The sequence below is a fragment of the Sinocyclocheilus anshuiensis genome, unplaced genomic scaffold (assembly GCF_001515605.1).
Source record: "Sinocyclocheilus anshuiensis isolate Anshui unplaced genomic scaffold, SAMN03320099.WGS_v1.1 scaffold188, whole genome shotgun sequence".
Lineage (NCBI taxonomy): Eukaryota > Metazoa > Chordata > Actinopteri > Cypriniformes > Cyprinidae > Sinocyclocheilus > Sinocyclocheilus anshuiensis.
The window spans coordinates 2,038,343-2,055,150 of record NW_015555768.1 but is presented as its reverse complement, the minus strand read 5'-3'; the positions used below and the strand labels follow the sequence as shown (position 1 = coordinate 2,055,150).

Here is a 16,808-nt window from a genome sequence, read left to right as displayed (position 1 = left end):
TATGTAGTTAAGGTAGTTACCCAAAACATTCTTCTGAAGCCACATTACAGCTTTGTGTGAGGAACAAACCAAAACTTAAAATCCCTTTCCTATATCATAGCCCTCAAATCTCAATACCCAAAAACAATGATATTTCACTAACGTTAAACTTGGTGCAATATGTCTCCATGTACATGCTAATGCAAACGATGCCAAGCTTCTCATCTTCATTCCATCTTGGTCTGCTACCATGTTTGGCCAACATTCACCATTTTTTTTTTTTATTGCTCAGAAGTTATTATGTGCAAACTATCACATCTTTGAAGGTGTGCACAACATATGCTGATTATAAACTCTGAGAATCGTGTAGGAGGTATAGGCGTGAAATATCTCAATCCATCTGTGGGAACAAAGAAGAAAAAAAAAACTTCTACACTTCATGAACAATCCTGGATCCACAAGAAACTGAAAGTTGTCAGTTGTAGAGTGTATATTTATAAGATACACGAACAGCCTCTAACCTCTCGCATGTCCTGACATGTCACTGAGCTCATGAATATGAAGCTGCGTTTGTGATATTTATTCAAGCCTAATGTGCGGCTGATGTTTGTTGCGTGAGTTGTGCATTACATAACACCCTCCAAACGGCACAGCCTCAGAGACTTCTGGAGATATGAGATCTGCGGAGTTAAAGGGGCAAACATTGTTTTATTTTGATTCATAACACTTCTAATCAACACTTACACAAGTCTCAAAGGTGACTGGTGCATTAAATAGGTGGGTGGAGCTATTCAGATCAATATGGAAGGTCATATACATTACTTGTGTAACCAGACTTTTGACCTTACATTCACTGATTTTTTAATATTTTTAAAACAAGTCTCTTATACTCACCAAGGCTGCACTTATTTTATAAAAAATACAATAATAAGAGAAATATTATTACCATTTGAGAAAATTGTTAATACATTACAAAATGTAATTTATTCCTGTGATGGCAAAGCTGAATTTTCAGCTGCCATTATTCTAGTCTTCAAATTATCCTTCAGAAATCATCATAATAATGACTTGGTGTGCAAGAAAGATTTCTTATAATAAATGTTGAAAACAGTTGCTTATTCTTTATTTTTTCGGAAACCGTAATGCATTTTTCAGGATTATTTGATGAATAGAAAGTTCAAAAGAACAGCATTTTTTTAAAATACAAATTATTTCTTAACAAATATTGGCCATGGACCGTCTGATGCAAATTGAGTGCAACAATGGCAAGAGCTGACTGAAATAGCCAGTTTCAAGGTATCAGGTTGATACACAACACATTCGACCAAGATCTAATGACTGTAACTGGCAGTTTGAAATGCTCAGTTACAAAAAAAGTAAACTCAATATGTATGACTAGATTTTGCAAATACTGCTGAGTAACTTCTGAGTAATGATATGTACTTATTGTTATTAGATGATCAACAGAAAAGTAAAGGGGCGGGGGAGGGGTGGGCTGGTATGTAATGACAATCTATTAAAGGTGGGGTAAGTGATTTCTGGTAGCCAATGTTGACATTTGAAATCACCAAAACAAACACGCCCCTACCCCAAAAGGGTCTCGTCCCTATTTTGATAGCTCCGCCCCACACATACGTATGCAACCCAGGCAACGATTAGTTCTGTGAAACACAGCAAAACCAATGTTACACCGTGTCTACACCGGACCGGACGAATACATATCTATGGTCTACACTGGATGCGGCACGACACGACAAATCCCAGACAGAAATCTGCTGCTCTGTTCTATTTATGACGTATTGACACAAATTTCAAATGATTTTCAACGGTCGCTTTGTCGCATCCAGTGTACTAGACAGACTTTAGCTGTTGCGGCGCAGACACGGTGTTACTCACCAATCGAGAAGAAACAAAGCAACCTCAGCATCTGATCGCAGGCCTTCCGCTCCTTGAGTTCTCTCCAGCACTGGAAAGCTGATCCGATATTTACACGGGTCTTACTTCTTGCCTTAAGCCTTCTTTTGTTTTTTATACGCCATCTCTATCTTTCTGTCGCTTGGCTGAGTAGTTGTTTTGCTACTCGGCCCGAATCAGTTTTCTAAACCGTTTTTGAAAAATCGCTTACCCCACCTTTAATCAAAGATCTCATTTTACTTCTAGATCAACAAGTGACGCTTTAATGTGCTCTTAACGTTTTTAATGTTCCGTGTGCTTTAATACCAAATTTACTACATACCATATGTCCCAGTTATAATAATAATATAATACTAATAATAATTCTAAATAGGGATGCACCGAAATTTCAAACGGCAAAAATTATCGGCCAAAAATGGCATTTTCAGTTTTCGGCCGAAAGAGAAAAACATCTGAAAATATATGGCACGCCATATATTTTAAAATAATTATTTCAAAGCATTTTCCGTTTTGGTTTTTGGCCAAGTGCATCCAGAATTTTCATTTCGGTGCATCCCTAATTCTAAATGACTGTTTTTAATGTATTTTTGATCAAATAAATGCAGCCTTTGAACTTCTTTTAAAAACATTTTAAAAATCGTACTTATTCCAAACTTTTGATCGGTAGTGTATGTATCGCAATGAATATTGTCGTATTTGCACATTGTCATACCCAGCCTAACCAATTCCTGAAAGTAAGCAGATCTCAACCAATCAGATTGTAACTGCAGATTTCAGCCAGCTCTTTCATTCTCATGCGAAACCAGCTCTCTGCCCATAAACCTCCTTTATGTTCACGAGCGCGAGCGAGAACACGGTCACATGGAACACAACGACTCTGACTTCTTGACCTTCTGTTCAGGCTGTGTAAAGAACAGAGGACGTTGTTCTGTTAATGGCGCAGCGTCTTAATGTTCTGTTCCCTCAGACATGTTCAGTGACTACTCAAAGGCAACAATCAAACCATTATCCTTCCATCTGCAGATAAGAGACAAACAGAGTGAGACACACAGGTAGAGAGGGAGAGAGAGAGCGTGGGTTGAGCTGTCAGTCACTGATTAGCTGCTGGATGGGAACCGGGAGGAAATAAGGATAGAGAGACAGAGTGAGAGAAAGAAGCATCGATGACCTTATAGTGGCAGCTTTTACTCTTTCACAGCTCACTCCTATCCATTATTGAATTCCTGAATCAGCTTCCCTGAATAATGGCACTCCGGCTGAAAGGATCTAGAAGTAGGTTCACTTCCTCTGTCTCTCACTCTGAACACGGTCACATGGAACACAACGACTCTGACTTCTTGACCTTCTGTTCAGGCTGTGTAAAGAACAGAGGACGTTGTTCTGTTAATGGCGCAGCGTCTTAATGTTCTGTTCCCTCAGACATGTTCAGTGACTACTCAAAGGCAACAATCAAACCATTATCCTTCCATCTGCAGATAAGAGACAAACAGAGTGAGACACACAGGTAGAGAGGGAGAGAGAGAGCGTGGGTTGAGCTGTCAGTCACTGATTAGCTGCTGGATGGGAACCGGGAGGAAATAAGGATAGAGAGACAGAGTGAGAGAAAGAAGCATCGATGACCTTATAGTGGCAGCTTTTACTCTTTCACAGCTCAACTCCATCCATTATTGAATTCCTGAATCAGCTTCCCTGAATAATGGCACTCCGGTTGAAAGGATCTAGAAGTATGTTCTCTTCCTCGGTCTCTCACGCTCTCTTTCTTATCCCCCCCGGCGTGCTTCGCTTCCATCGCTTTCAGCACGCCGGAGACTGAAAATGCCACGAGTGCCTCTGGCTATTCCTAATCACAGAAAATCACTCACCTCTGTCTTTGTCACAGTGACCCGAGCGCTGTCACGGGCTTTGGGTGGCAGCTCTTCCATGAGCCGCTGTGATCAATATTTCAGCCGCAGACCGAGTCCTTCTGCATGGGAGAACCATTCCTGCCTCCTGATGGATGGGAGCTCTGGGGACCGTGGAGCGCGGGGGACACAGAAGAGGTAATATTTAGACAGATCACAATGGTCCACCTGCAAATAGGGTTGTGGATGAGAGCAAACAAAGCGGAAAGACAGAGAGATGGAGAGTGACAGGAAGTAGAAAGTTGGCTTGGGGGGAAAGTGGGGCTGGAATCGAAAATGAAGCAGCTGTGTTATATTGATAATATGGTCACATATAAACGATCCACAACAGAGTGCCTTATCGTTATTATAAAACAGAATAAATTATGACAGACTGAAGTAAAGACATACTGAAAATATTAAAAGGACATTTAAATTGAAAAACTTTTTTTGAATGTTAATTAGATTGACACTATAGACACGCTCCGTGTCACTAGTTAAAATTGCTTATTTCTCTGGATTTAAACATTCTTCGAAACATTTGGGATAATGTAAGTACACAAGTCAGCAAAATATATAACACTGTTCTAGTGGTTTTTGGATATTTTAATAAAAAAATCTTACATATTGTAAGATTTATACTTTAAGTAGCTGTGTCACAGGGTAATGTAAAGTCAGATGGTCATTATCACAAAATAGACCTTAGATGAAAACAAGTTGTAAGGGTTTATTGGCTAAAACAACTGGCAAACAAATGAATAAATAAATAGTCCTTATAATATGAAAAACAACTGGCCTAGCAACAATAAAATTAAAATATTAATTCGATATTTATTAGATTAATTTGATTTTTTAAAACTATTTTTATTAGTTGTTTTCTGCTGTATCTGGCTCTTTGTGTCGGTTATCAGTTTCTTGTTCTTTGTGATGTGAGGGACATGAAAGTATCAATGCTATGTATGACTTTAAATTTTCAGAACTTTATTTTAAGGTGCTTTTATTTATTTTTTTATGTTATAATACTTTCTACGACCCCAGCACACTATAAAGAGAAAAATAATAAAATCATTCCAAATTAAATACATTTCAGGATTTAAAAAAAAATATTTACTTTGTATTCATGTAATAGAATAGGTCATAAGTCAGTTGGTTAATATCACACACACACACACACACACACACACACACAAAAGCCCATCAGGGTGATCAAGTATCATCCTAAAGGAGTTTATTTTGCAAAAATACTCTACATTATCCTGTCCTGCATACCAAATAAATAAAATCAAAATATAAATTGCTTGATATATACGTCTTAAAAGAATAGTTCATTACTCCACAGAGGAAAAACTGGCCTAGCAACAATAAAAATACAATATTAATTTAGACCGTATTATTAATCTGAAAAAGAAAAAGTTTTCGCTCTCATTTAAATAGGTCGACTCCTTCCAAAATCTTACGTTGCTGTAAATAGCAGTGAGGATAATAACCCACATTACTTACTGGGAAAAAAAAAACATTTGTTGTGGTTATTAATAACAAATGCAATTATTTATGGAGCATTTGTGGTGTTGTTGTTTTTTCTTGCATTCATTCTACCATTTTATAAAAGCAATAAGCCATTCAAGGCTGGGCACAAAGTGTTTTTACCACGACTAAAGGGGTTAATGCCTAAAAATCACCACCTCAACTGTAGCTTGTTGCGTTATTCAGTGACTGTGCGCGTGCTGTTACCTTCAGTACTCTCCAACACAAAGCCCCCTAAAGCAGAAAGCTGCTGACATGTAAAGGCCAAACATTTCACATAATTCAAAATGACTCATTAGAAAATCTTCCTTCGTCATTTCTCATGAGGACAGCGTACCGCAGAGGCCCAAAACACTTTCCCTGTCAGTCCTTCAGCGGACTCTCTGTCAGTTCACTCTCTCCACGGACTTACATGTCACCCAATATCGGAGTGCCTGTGAAATCACCTTTTGTCCTTCGGTTTCTTTCCCTCGTATGTGTCCTAATCTTTGACAGGACAGCTAAAAATAAGCACCGAACTGCACAATTAGCCATTATGGCGTCCCATAATCCCCCCCGAAATTCGCAGCATCCAGGAGTGCTCATCAACACCTTGGACGTAGCGGTCAAATTGAATAATAAATGTTTAATGCCGGTTCGGTCGCAGTCAGTCAACAGTCAAACAGTCTGTGGGCAGGGAGACGACGAGGTCATTACCCCTGCCATTTGCTTAACAAGCGCTAATTACAGCTGACATTTCCACAGGGCGCTTCCGAGCGTCAGCTGCCTGGACTCATCAAGAGGACACGGTCATTCTTCACACACACACACACACACACACACACACACACACACAATAATGAAATTAAAACAGAGTACCAACAGTTTAATAGAATCCAAAAATCAAATATACAGCAGGAAACTCCCACGTTTCCTCTTTTTCTTTAAGGCTAAAAGCAGTGTGGACTACAAAAGCACTGATTAAGCAAGAAGAACCCAATGACTCGAGGAGTTTGGCATTTTACACAGAGAGGAAAACACAAATAAAAGAGCTCTGGCGTTAGGACGCACTATGAAGCTGCTACAGAGACTCATTTGCATTGCAAACTGTGCACACAATCATGACGCTATGAGCCGCATAAACCACAGCACTGCTCTTTCATATCAACATTATCAAAAAATTACTCTCTCCACAAGTAGAATGACTAATACAGGGAGAAGCACCATTTCTGTTTGCAGACCCAAGGCAAATATTTGACGCTAAAATTCTAGAGTACATTTTGAATAAATCAAAAAAAGAACGAAAGCATATCTTTCAAACACAGGCCCGATGGATGAAATGGATAAATGAAAGGAGGAATAATGCCAAAAATGGAGAGAAGGAAAAAAAGCAGGAAATCCCAGGACAAGTCACTGGAAGGAGACAAATAACTTAAGACGTAGAGGACATGTCTATAAATAGACATATGGTGGCCGTACCGGCAGGGCGCTCACTTTTTCTTTTCTTTCTTTAAAAAAAAAAGCTATGGAAACAAAGAAAAACCATCAAGTATACCAAACACAGCTGACGCGTTCAAAATTAAAAGGGCAGAAAAAAGTAAAAAAAACAACAACATGAATTCACAAGTAAGATTCACAATATGTTAATACTCATTGTTTGTACCATATGCAGATCAAAAACCTGTGGTTTAATGTGTATTTGCATAAACAAGGTATGAATGCACATGTAGGCAATAGATGTAATACAATCAGACGTGTTTGAGAAATCCAGACTTTCTAAAACGTTCATGATGAAAGATGTCCAGAAGAGTGCAAGTCAACATGAAATGGCATGTGCACCCAGTTTAAGTGGAACAGAGCATTCACAAACAAAACGCAGGGTTGTACTTTAATATTTTATCCATCAAGAATTGGATGATGGAAAGTGAGTGTTGCATACTGTAGGGAGAATGAATGGATTGTAAAGGACTGTGCTCCTGAAACACCATCGGATCCGACACTGCTGCAGAATCTCACCCTCCTTCCTCAAAGCCATTCTAATGGCTGAGACAGATTTATGGGTGCTCTAATAAAAACGATAGAAATGTGCTTTTAAGGTACTGTACACTACCTTTCAAAAACATTTTTTTGAAGGAAATTAATACTTTTATGCAGCAAGGATGCATTACATTGATCAAAAGTGACAGTAAAGTCTTTATGATGTTATAAAAAAAAAATCTATATCAAATAAATGCTGTTGATTTTGTACTTTCTTTTCATCACACAATCCTGAATACATGTATCATGGTTTCCACACACACACACACACACACACAAAAAAGTTTTCAATGTTGAAAATGATAACTTTTTCTCGAGCAGCAAATCAGCATATTAGAATGATTTCTGAAGGATCATGTGACACTGAAGCCTGGAGTAATGATGCTGCACATTTGGCTTGGCATCACAGGAATAAAATACAGTTTAAAATATATTCAAATAGAAAACAGTTATTTTAAAATGTAATAATATTTCACAATATTACTGCATTTTTTGAGCAAATAAATGCAGCCTTGGTGAGCATTAGAGACTTAATTTAATGACAATGAAAAATCCTAGAGCACAAACTTTTGAACGGTAGTGTATTTATTCTTAATCATGAAAAAAATGATATATCATTGTATTATAAAAATGTTTCAACTAAATATTTCCCTTTCAATTAGCTTTCGGTAAGCAATCTAACAGCTTGGCATTGCATTAACTGATTAAGAAAAGCTAGCGCAAGAGATAATGTGTTACACTTTTGATCAGACATTGAGAAAGGGGGACAAGTCTGAACAAAACCCATATCTTGAGAGCCGGACATTGAGGCTGATGGTCAAGTTCACGCTCAAGAGCATCTTCCTGGTTAACATTATTCAATAGCCTATAAGTGACAGCAGGAGAAAAGAAAAGTTCGTCCAGAGGCAGAAGATTAGTGTGTGAACTGATGAACCACACACAATAAGACCAGCAATAAGTATTAATAAAGTAAATGATGTCCATTTTGATTTCATGTTGACTTGAACAAGATTCATTAATACAATCAATTCAGACATTTACGACATTCAAAAGACTAAAACAGGGAGTTAATCTGTAAATCCACTCAACGCGTCTCATGAATAATCACTGCTCTATCTCCTCACCAGCGTCAGCAATCTCAACCCTCGACAATAAGTCACCTCTTCATTAGCACACTTTTAAAGCGTGACGAGCAAACTAATTATCTCTGGAGTGAATATGAGCTCAGTAATGTATGCAAAGACATTAAGACATACACTGAAAGAAAAAAATACATTCCAGTTCACCTCAAAATAAGAGTGCAGCACCGCAAATGCCTCATCAAAAATAGATTGTAACAGTGAGACCGTATGGCGCAGGTGGTTTCAAATGTCACTGACGAAAGAATAAAGACAGCGAGCTGACAAAATGTACATTATTCAAGCGTTTAACATCAGCAAACTCCACAGCCCCGAGCTTGAAGTTCAACGGCATCACGTTTAACTGATTCTGACACCTCCATCTAATCAATAGACTCCACTTGCTTCAATAATTAAAGCAGAAAGACACTTATTTAATTCATTATTCAGATTATCCATGCAGGATTTTGGTCCAAGTTATACGAGATGATTAGAGATTTTAATGAAAACATTTGCTTTTGATAAATCGGAGTCATTCATTTCACATTACACTCCGATTTATAAAGATCACACATCTAGTTTGGAAAGATTTAGAAGGTGAACAATTAATCACCAATCAAAATGTATCAGCCTGCAGTTAATAAATATACCGAAAGGTGAAACGAGGGTTCAAAGGGAAAAAGGAGATAATCAGATCATCTACATCTAATTAGCATAGACATCTGCATAATTCAGTTGCCCTGGGAGATTGAATGCACATGCGAATGGTAGATTCGGAGCGTGTCTGTCAGGTATCGCCCCCACCCACGCTTCAGTACCACACAGTGAAAACCAAAACCCTTCAGTCTGCTTCTAAGTCAGTAGTTTCCTTTCAACACGACTCCAGTCCTGTGGTCTCACAGGCTGACCTCATATCACACTGATTCATTCTTTATAAAGCCATATTAATATTTCACCGCAGTTTGATTCAGCCATCTTTGCTGAAATGTTACCTCAGTAGTAGTCGAATGCTAATACTAAAGCTCTGAAAGTTCTCATTTTCTAAGAAATAATTGTGCAAGGGCTTCATATGCATACAAAGCCACTGTTTCAGGATTGTTAAAATTCAGTCTTACAATTCTAAAAAAAACCCCATAAAAACCCCAAAACAAAACCCAAACACATCGCTCAGGCGGTTGCATATTGATTCTTCGAATCCGTAATGCTCAGCCGCACCCCTTGAGAAATGACCCTTTACAACTGCCATAGTTTCATGTATTGCAGAGCTTCAATAACACAGAGTGATTACGGACGGGAATCGACCCGTGTACCTGTGTGCGGTACAATCAATGTGGCAATGAGCAAAGGGGTCGAGGAGATCACATTATGGTCTAATAACACAAAACACGAGAACATCGGCGAGGGTGGACAAAAAAATGAAGATCTGCCAAGAAATAAAAACGAGGGGTGGAGGAGGTAACAAATAGAGGAAGATGCGGGGAAGCATAGGATGCCACGTCCTTCTGTTTTTAGTTTGATACGTTTACATAAGCGCTTTTTGTTCCTCAGCTCTTGGCATCTCACTGTCAGTTATCTTCTGAAGTCATCAGCAGGCAAATTGAACTGTCAGCCATCAAGGTCTCTGGGAGTTTTTTTTCCAAAATATTCGTTTTGTCCGTGGTTGTTTACGTCGTCTCGTTCTTGATCGTGAATTGTAACAGACGATGACACAAATTTGACGTCATTGGAGAAAATTGGTGAGCTCTATCTTCGCTGTGTCGGATTAAACCGAGCAAAGAAGCGGCGTTTGGACTGATCCCGTTGTTAGGTCAGATTATCGTCTGGGTTTTGCAGGGTCACGCTGTGGTCAGCTTACGGGTTCTCATCTCTTGTAGTGGCTTGGAGCATCAGCGAACATGTATTTGAGTCTGTAGGCCTCTGCCAGTAGCAAACCCACCTCTTCGTTGCCCCAGTGTATTGTGGGAAGGTTCTGTAGGAGCATTAGCAGGCTCTGAAATGACATAAAAACACATTTCATAAAACTGGATCATTTAGTAGCTTTCATAGAGCTCTGCCAATCTGCTGTTAGCAGCTTTCCACCACAAAAATACTGTTTCCTGGCTATTATCTATTCCTTAAAATGCATGTTTACTCTTCTGAACTGGAAATGCTTGTAGTCACGGCATGATTATAATGTTAGGATAATGTGATTCATGATTGGCGCTGCTCTTAGGTCACTGCTTGTGCATTTAGCATGTGTATGCGCACGAGTGTGTGTGGGCTTTCCGCCACCCACAGCTGCTATAAGTGCACAAGAGCAGATCTATCGTAATCAGCTTCACTCTGTATAAGATCAGATCTCAGGTTCTTCGGTCTGGGAGTTTTAGCGCAGTAGCATGAAGCTGAAAATCATTGATTTTCAAGTTGCTAACCAGAGCGCCTTTGAGCTTTGGGTTAAAAATTGGTGCTCATCACAACAGCCTATATATATATATATATATATATAGATAGACTGAACAGCTTGGCATTACATCACATGTGTGTGCATGAATATAAACTGACTAAACAGACTAACAAATGTTTAACGCTGTTACATTTACTGAAAACCATTATGGCATTAACTTAATTCTACATGACAATGGTTTGTGTGATTTATAAGCACCGTCTGAATTGTCAAAAGCACAGGTGTCTTTGTTCAATTCTCAGGAACAATAATCCTGTAAACAGAAGCTAATTTATCAGTAAATAATGGAGAAACACATCAATAGTGGCTAATTTATTTATAAATCAAATCCAGATGGGACATTTGCAGTCTTTGTATGCTGAAAATGAATTACTATCAAAGCTCAACAAGTCTGAATTATCACCTACAAATGAAACTCACTGTCAACTTGCTATTTTATGTGCGGTTAAAACACCAGAAGACTGTAGCAACATCTACAAAACAGCTTTGATATTTGGTGAGAAAAGTATTATATATTGGGGTCTAAAAAACAGACTACATTAAATTCGGGATGCAAAATCTAATTTAAATCGGATGAAAAAAAAAAAAAAATCCTAAAAAGTGTTTGAATCTGAAAATTCAAAACCAGTATGTCATTAAAATGTGATAATTACAATATAAAATATTTAATAAAATATTATTTAAACAAAATATTAAAATATTATCTTAATATAATATCTTGAAATATTCTTAGTAATAATTATTATTAAGAATATTTTAATATTAATATGATTCATATTTAATCAAATATTATGAATTGTTTTTATTTACATATAATTACTAATATTAAAAATCTAATAAGAACATCTGTGATAGTGATCATGTGAAAATTCTTAACATATAAGACATAATAAGAAAATTTGTCTTAAAAATATGTTGTTATTATTGTCGTTTTCAGAAAAAAGCTCATTTCTGAAAGTGATCATGTGAACATGAGAACCACAGATGATTAAATGCGATAATGTTAATCCATTGACAACCCAAGTATAAATACATGCTCAAATGACTGTTCATCAAATTCTTCTTTACCCGACCTGACAATGAGCCAAATAATAAACGAGAGAATGAAAGATGGAGCTGAGGCGTGGAGATCCTTCGAAAGAGAGCGTGAAAGAGCGAGAATGGGGGGTGAATAACAGAGCGTTCTCGTTTCGCGGGCGCTGAGGTGTGGTGAATCCGCAGGCCTGTGAAATTTGGTTACAGCCGATGCTGCTCCACTGGAGGGCCAATTATTTTGATAGTCTCGGGGTAAGTGACGGCCGGGACGCTTTCCAGTGATGCATGCATGTGTGGGGACGGTCACATGTAAACGACACACGCTTCTTCACGGAGCTCAGCGGCCGTGACACACGTGACATGCGGGAGATTGTCGGTACCTGAAAGTCCAACATGGAGAGGATCTCTTTGCGCCATTTGATGAGGAAGGCTGCGCACACGTAGAGGTGGAAATGGGAAAATCCCTCTGACTCGGCCTGAAGATCAAGAGCAGACACAGAGAAGAACACACATGCTTGCATTAGTAAGTAGTCATTAAGCAGATGATTATCCAAAGTGACATACTGCACACTTATTAGAGACTCGGCCCCTGGGGTTAAGTGCCTTTCTCAAAGGGCAAAATAATGATGGCTTGAGCTTGCAGGGATTGAACCAGCAACCTTCCAGTTACCAGTTTTGAACTTTAAAGCAATAGTTCACCCAAAATGAAAAATTCTGTCATCATTTACTCACCTATTGCTCTAAACCAATGAAAGCATATAAGTAGGGTTCCTTTTAAGGCTTTTTTAAAGGAATTTTGTCTTATTAACTGAACATCTTAAGGAGATTTTTCCACATAGTCATGTTTGGCTTGCTGACTGCTGATAATTAAGGCATGATTTTCTAAAAGATGCTTTAAAATATGGATTTTTAAAAACATTTTCACACATTTGTTTTCCTTTCAACAGCACTTGAAAGTGTCAAAAGTATGTACCATATGTGCCATATTTAGAGTCTCCTAAATTAATACCATGGCTTAGAAGAAATTCAGACAGACTGAAATTAGTCATTATTCACCATATTTTGAGAACTAATGATATTTTGAACAGACATGAACATAAAAAAGATTTGAGAGCTACAAAAGGAAAGCAAATAATGATTAGAATTTTGCTGTTTCTCACCAGTGCTGCTATTATTAACTAAAAATATAAAAAATCATTTTTTGTTAATCAAAATAAAGTTGATATATGAAAAACTAAAAAAAAAACTAAACTAAAATTATTTAAAAAATTAGAAAAGCTACCTTGGCAATTAAGTTGAAGTTGAGTTACTAAAATTACTAAAACTAAAACTGAAAATAAATAAATAAACATGAGCTAAAATATTTAAACTAAAATTGACAAATGCACATAAAATGACTCAAACCGAATGTTAAATTAAAAAGAAAACTGAAAATGTAAAAGATAATTCAGAATATTAATAAATACTATATTACATAAATACTACTAAAAGAACACTGCTTCATCCACAAAGGTGACTTATGGAGAAGCCTTGGCAAACAGCACATGAGTCATATGAGCCACTTTCATTATGCTTTTTTTTTTGTGTGCCTTTTTGGACATCGATAAACATTGTCAATATGGTTGCTGTATAGCCACGATCTGCAAGAAGATTCTTTTGCCTTTCTGGTTAGAATAGCAGAGCAAGCACAAATACATTATGAGGGAGGGGATAAAAGATATCAGGTCACGGCATGCGCTGGATTTGAACCCATCTCCCAGTTAAAGCTGGGATATATATTTTGATTTTGTTGGCTTTGCCGTGGCTCCAATGACTGCACATTCCTTTAGCCAGAAATAAAAACAACGGTTTACTTCCATCATGAGTAATAAGAGTTTTAAGACAACACATATTATTCATTCAATTATTCAGCTACAGTCGAGCGCCTACACAGAGCTCCTAATGTAGTTTTACCATCTATCTAATTTATTGGATAGGGAATTAGGTCGTGCTAGTTATTCCCAGCGTATCTAAAGAAGACAACCCAATTCGCCTCTCCGCTCCTCATTCGTCCTCCTCTCTTCCCAGCATCCCCCTATACTTGTGCTGTGTACAGTGTGGTATATTCAGCCACTTACGAGACAGCGAGCGGTTATAAATAGCTTTGTTTACTTTCTTTCTGTTGGCCCCTCTTGAAGTGAGAAAACAGGAGGAAAAGAGGAAGAAAATGAGAAAGAAGAAAAAAGTTGGATTTTATGAAGGCACAAAGAAATTGCAAGAAACAAGAGCAAATCTAGGAGTTCAGTTTATCGCTTCTCAAATGATGAGATGTGTTGGTCCAGAGATGTTTCTTTCTAGAAGTGTGACGAGTCACCGGTTCGAATCTTGACAATTAATGTTTCTGAAAGTAACAACTTGCCAGTAGATATACCGTGTATCAGGAACTAAAAAGCTCTTTTATACTGTGTGAAAATAGCAAGAGTGAGACAGGATGTTTCTAGAATGGAAAAATTAAAATCTTATCTGGAAAATAACTGGATATCATTTTTTTTTTTTTTAGAATTTTCTATCTGCATAAATATGATCCAAACAGTGTTAATTTTGACAGCAAATTTTTTATTTAGTTTTAGTCATATTTTAGTCATCTGAATTGTTTTTAGTTTTAGTCAAGTTTTAGTCGACTAAATCTACAGTAAATTTAGTCGGCTAAAATCTAATGGGTTTGGTTACAGTGCATTTATTAAGCATTTCTCTAAAATTTCCAAACTCATTATATAGGTTTGATATTAAGGTTTTATCATGATAGACACTGATTTAACTGCGGTGACACACAACATGCCTTTATGTTAAAATTAAATAAAACCACTTCTCATAAAGAACAAGAACATGGTCTTCGTTTTAATGAAATACCAATGTTTATATAGGCTAATTATGTATTCTTCACAGCAACTTGTTTACCATATTCTTCATTCTTTCAAGCAGACATATTTATTTCTATAAATATTCATGTTTATTTTGTCAAAGAAATTAACACTGGATTCAAAAATCACAAGTCCTGAAAGTAGACAAAGAGAACCCAGTCAAACAAATGAGACAAAAATATTTGTTGTCATTTATTTATTTAGAAAAATGATCCAATATTACATATCTGTGAGTGGCAAAAGTATGTGAATCTCTAGGATTAGCTGTTCATTTGAAGGTGAAATTAGAGTCCATCTGTTCCGAGCTGTTTTCAATCAGTGAGAGGACTATCAGGTGTCATTGCCTGCCCCGATTTATTTAGAGAACAGGGATCTATCAGAGTCTGATCATGTTTGTGGAAGTGAATCATGGCACAAACAACGGAGATCTCTGAGGACCTCAGAAAAAGAGTTGTTGTTGCTCACCAGGATAGAAAAGGTTATGAAACCAGTTTGGACTCCACAAACCCACAGTCAGAGAAATTGTGTAAAAATGGTTGAAAGACCACTATTACCCTCCCCAGGAGTGGTCCACCAACAAAGATCACTCCAAAAGCAAGACGTGTAATAGTCTGCAAGGTTGCAAAGGAACCCAGGGTAACTTCTAAGCAACTAAAGGCCTTTCTCACATTGGCTAATGTTAATGTTTATGAGCCCACCATCAGGAGAACATGGAGCAACCATGGTGTGCATGGCAGAGTCGCAAGAAAAAGCCACTGCTCTCCAAAAAGAACATTGCTGCCCGTCTGCAGTTTGATAAAGATCATGTGGACAAGCTAGAGGGCTACTGGAGAAAAGTTTCGTGGATGGATGAGACCAAAATAGAACTTTTTGGTTTAAATGAGAAGTGTTATATTTGGAGAGAAGAAAACACTGCATTCCAGCATAAGAACCTTATCCCATCTGTGAAACATGGTGGTGGTAGTATCATGGTTTGGGCCTGTTTTGCTGCATCTGGGCCAGGACAGTCTGCCATCATTGATGGAACAATGAATTCTGAATTATACCAGCAAATTCTAAAGGAAAATATCAGGGCATCTGTCCGAGAACCGAATCTCAAGAGAAAGTGGGTCATGCAGCAAGACAATGACCCCAAGCACAAGTCGTTCTACCAATGCAGTAATGCAGTAAAACCGATTACTGCAGTCAATGCAGTAAAAACATTGTACAATTATTAAAATTTAAAACAAGTTTTCTATTTTAATATATTTTAAAATGTATTTTAATCCTATGATCAAAGCTGAATTTTAAGCATCATTACTCCAGTCTTCAGTATCACATGATCCTTCAGAAATAATTCTATATGCTGATTTGCTGATCAATATTTTTTTTTTATTATTTTCAATGTTGAAAAAGTGCTGCTTATTACTTTTGTAAAAACCTTTTTTTTCAGGATTGCTTGATGAACAGATTTATTTTGAAACGCAAATCTTTTGTAACATTATAAATGTCTTTACAGTCACTTTTAACCAACTGAATGCATTCTTGTTGAATAAAGCTCAATTCTTTCAAAAAACAAAAACAAAAAATCTTAGAGTCCCCAAACTTTTGAAGGGTAATTTGCCGGTTAGTATATTGTTTCTCCTTTTTCAATCTAATAGTGGACTAAGTATACTACAAGTACCGTTGTATTGACACATATGACATTATCGCTGCACTATAGTATTGATAGAGTACTTGTTTGTTTGTAAGAAAGAATAAAAAGACAGAAAGAACTGCTAAATAAGAAGATTGAAGACTAAGCAAACAAAAGCAGAATAAAGAAGCATGATTCATGATTGAACCCTCTTTCTTAAGAACTCATCCAACATGGGGTTATTCACAGCCAAGCGTACCCTCCTACACCTCTCAACAGAACTAGGTAGGGCTGTCAAAAAAAAAAAAAAAAAAAAAAAAAAAAAAATAAGAATTTAAAATAAAAATCCACATTCGAATGCAAAAACGTTGCATTCGAATTTTA

General features: G+C 37.2%; 1 protein-coding gene and 1 long non-coding RNA gene across 3 annotated transcripts in view; both read right to left on the bottom strand.

The window, feature by feature from the left end:
* Nucleotides 1-272: 272 nt before the first annotated feature.
* On the bottom strand, nucleotides 273-7,421 carry LOC107674307 (uncharacterized). The gene is made up of 4 exons (XR_001632493.1): nucleotides 5,744-7,421; nucleotides 3,756-3,898; nucleotides 501-659; nucleotides 273-379 (listed from the first exon to the last, which is right to left on the bottom strand). It is a non-coding gene; the product is annotated as an uncharacterized LOC107674307 (long non-coding RNA).
* Nucleotides 7,422-7,784: 363 nt separating this feature from the next.
* LOC107674367 (TBC1 domain family member 22B-like) overlaps nucleotides 7,785-16,808 on the bottom strand; it is a 45,317-nt gene continuing 36,293 nt past the window's right edge. For both annotated transcript variants that reach the window (XM_016468324.1, XM_016468325.1), the window contains 2 exons: nucleotides 12,290-12,385; nucleotides 7,785-10,421 (listed from right to left, as the gene is read on the bottom strand). In XM_016468324.1, coding sequence (XP_016323810.1) covers nucleotides 10,293-10,421; nucleotides 12,290-12,385 — 225 coding nt within the window. In that variant the 3' untranslated portion in view covers nucleotides 7,785-10,292. The remainder of the gene's footprint in view (nucleotides 10,422-12,289; nucleotides 12,386-16,808) is intronic.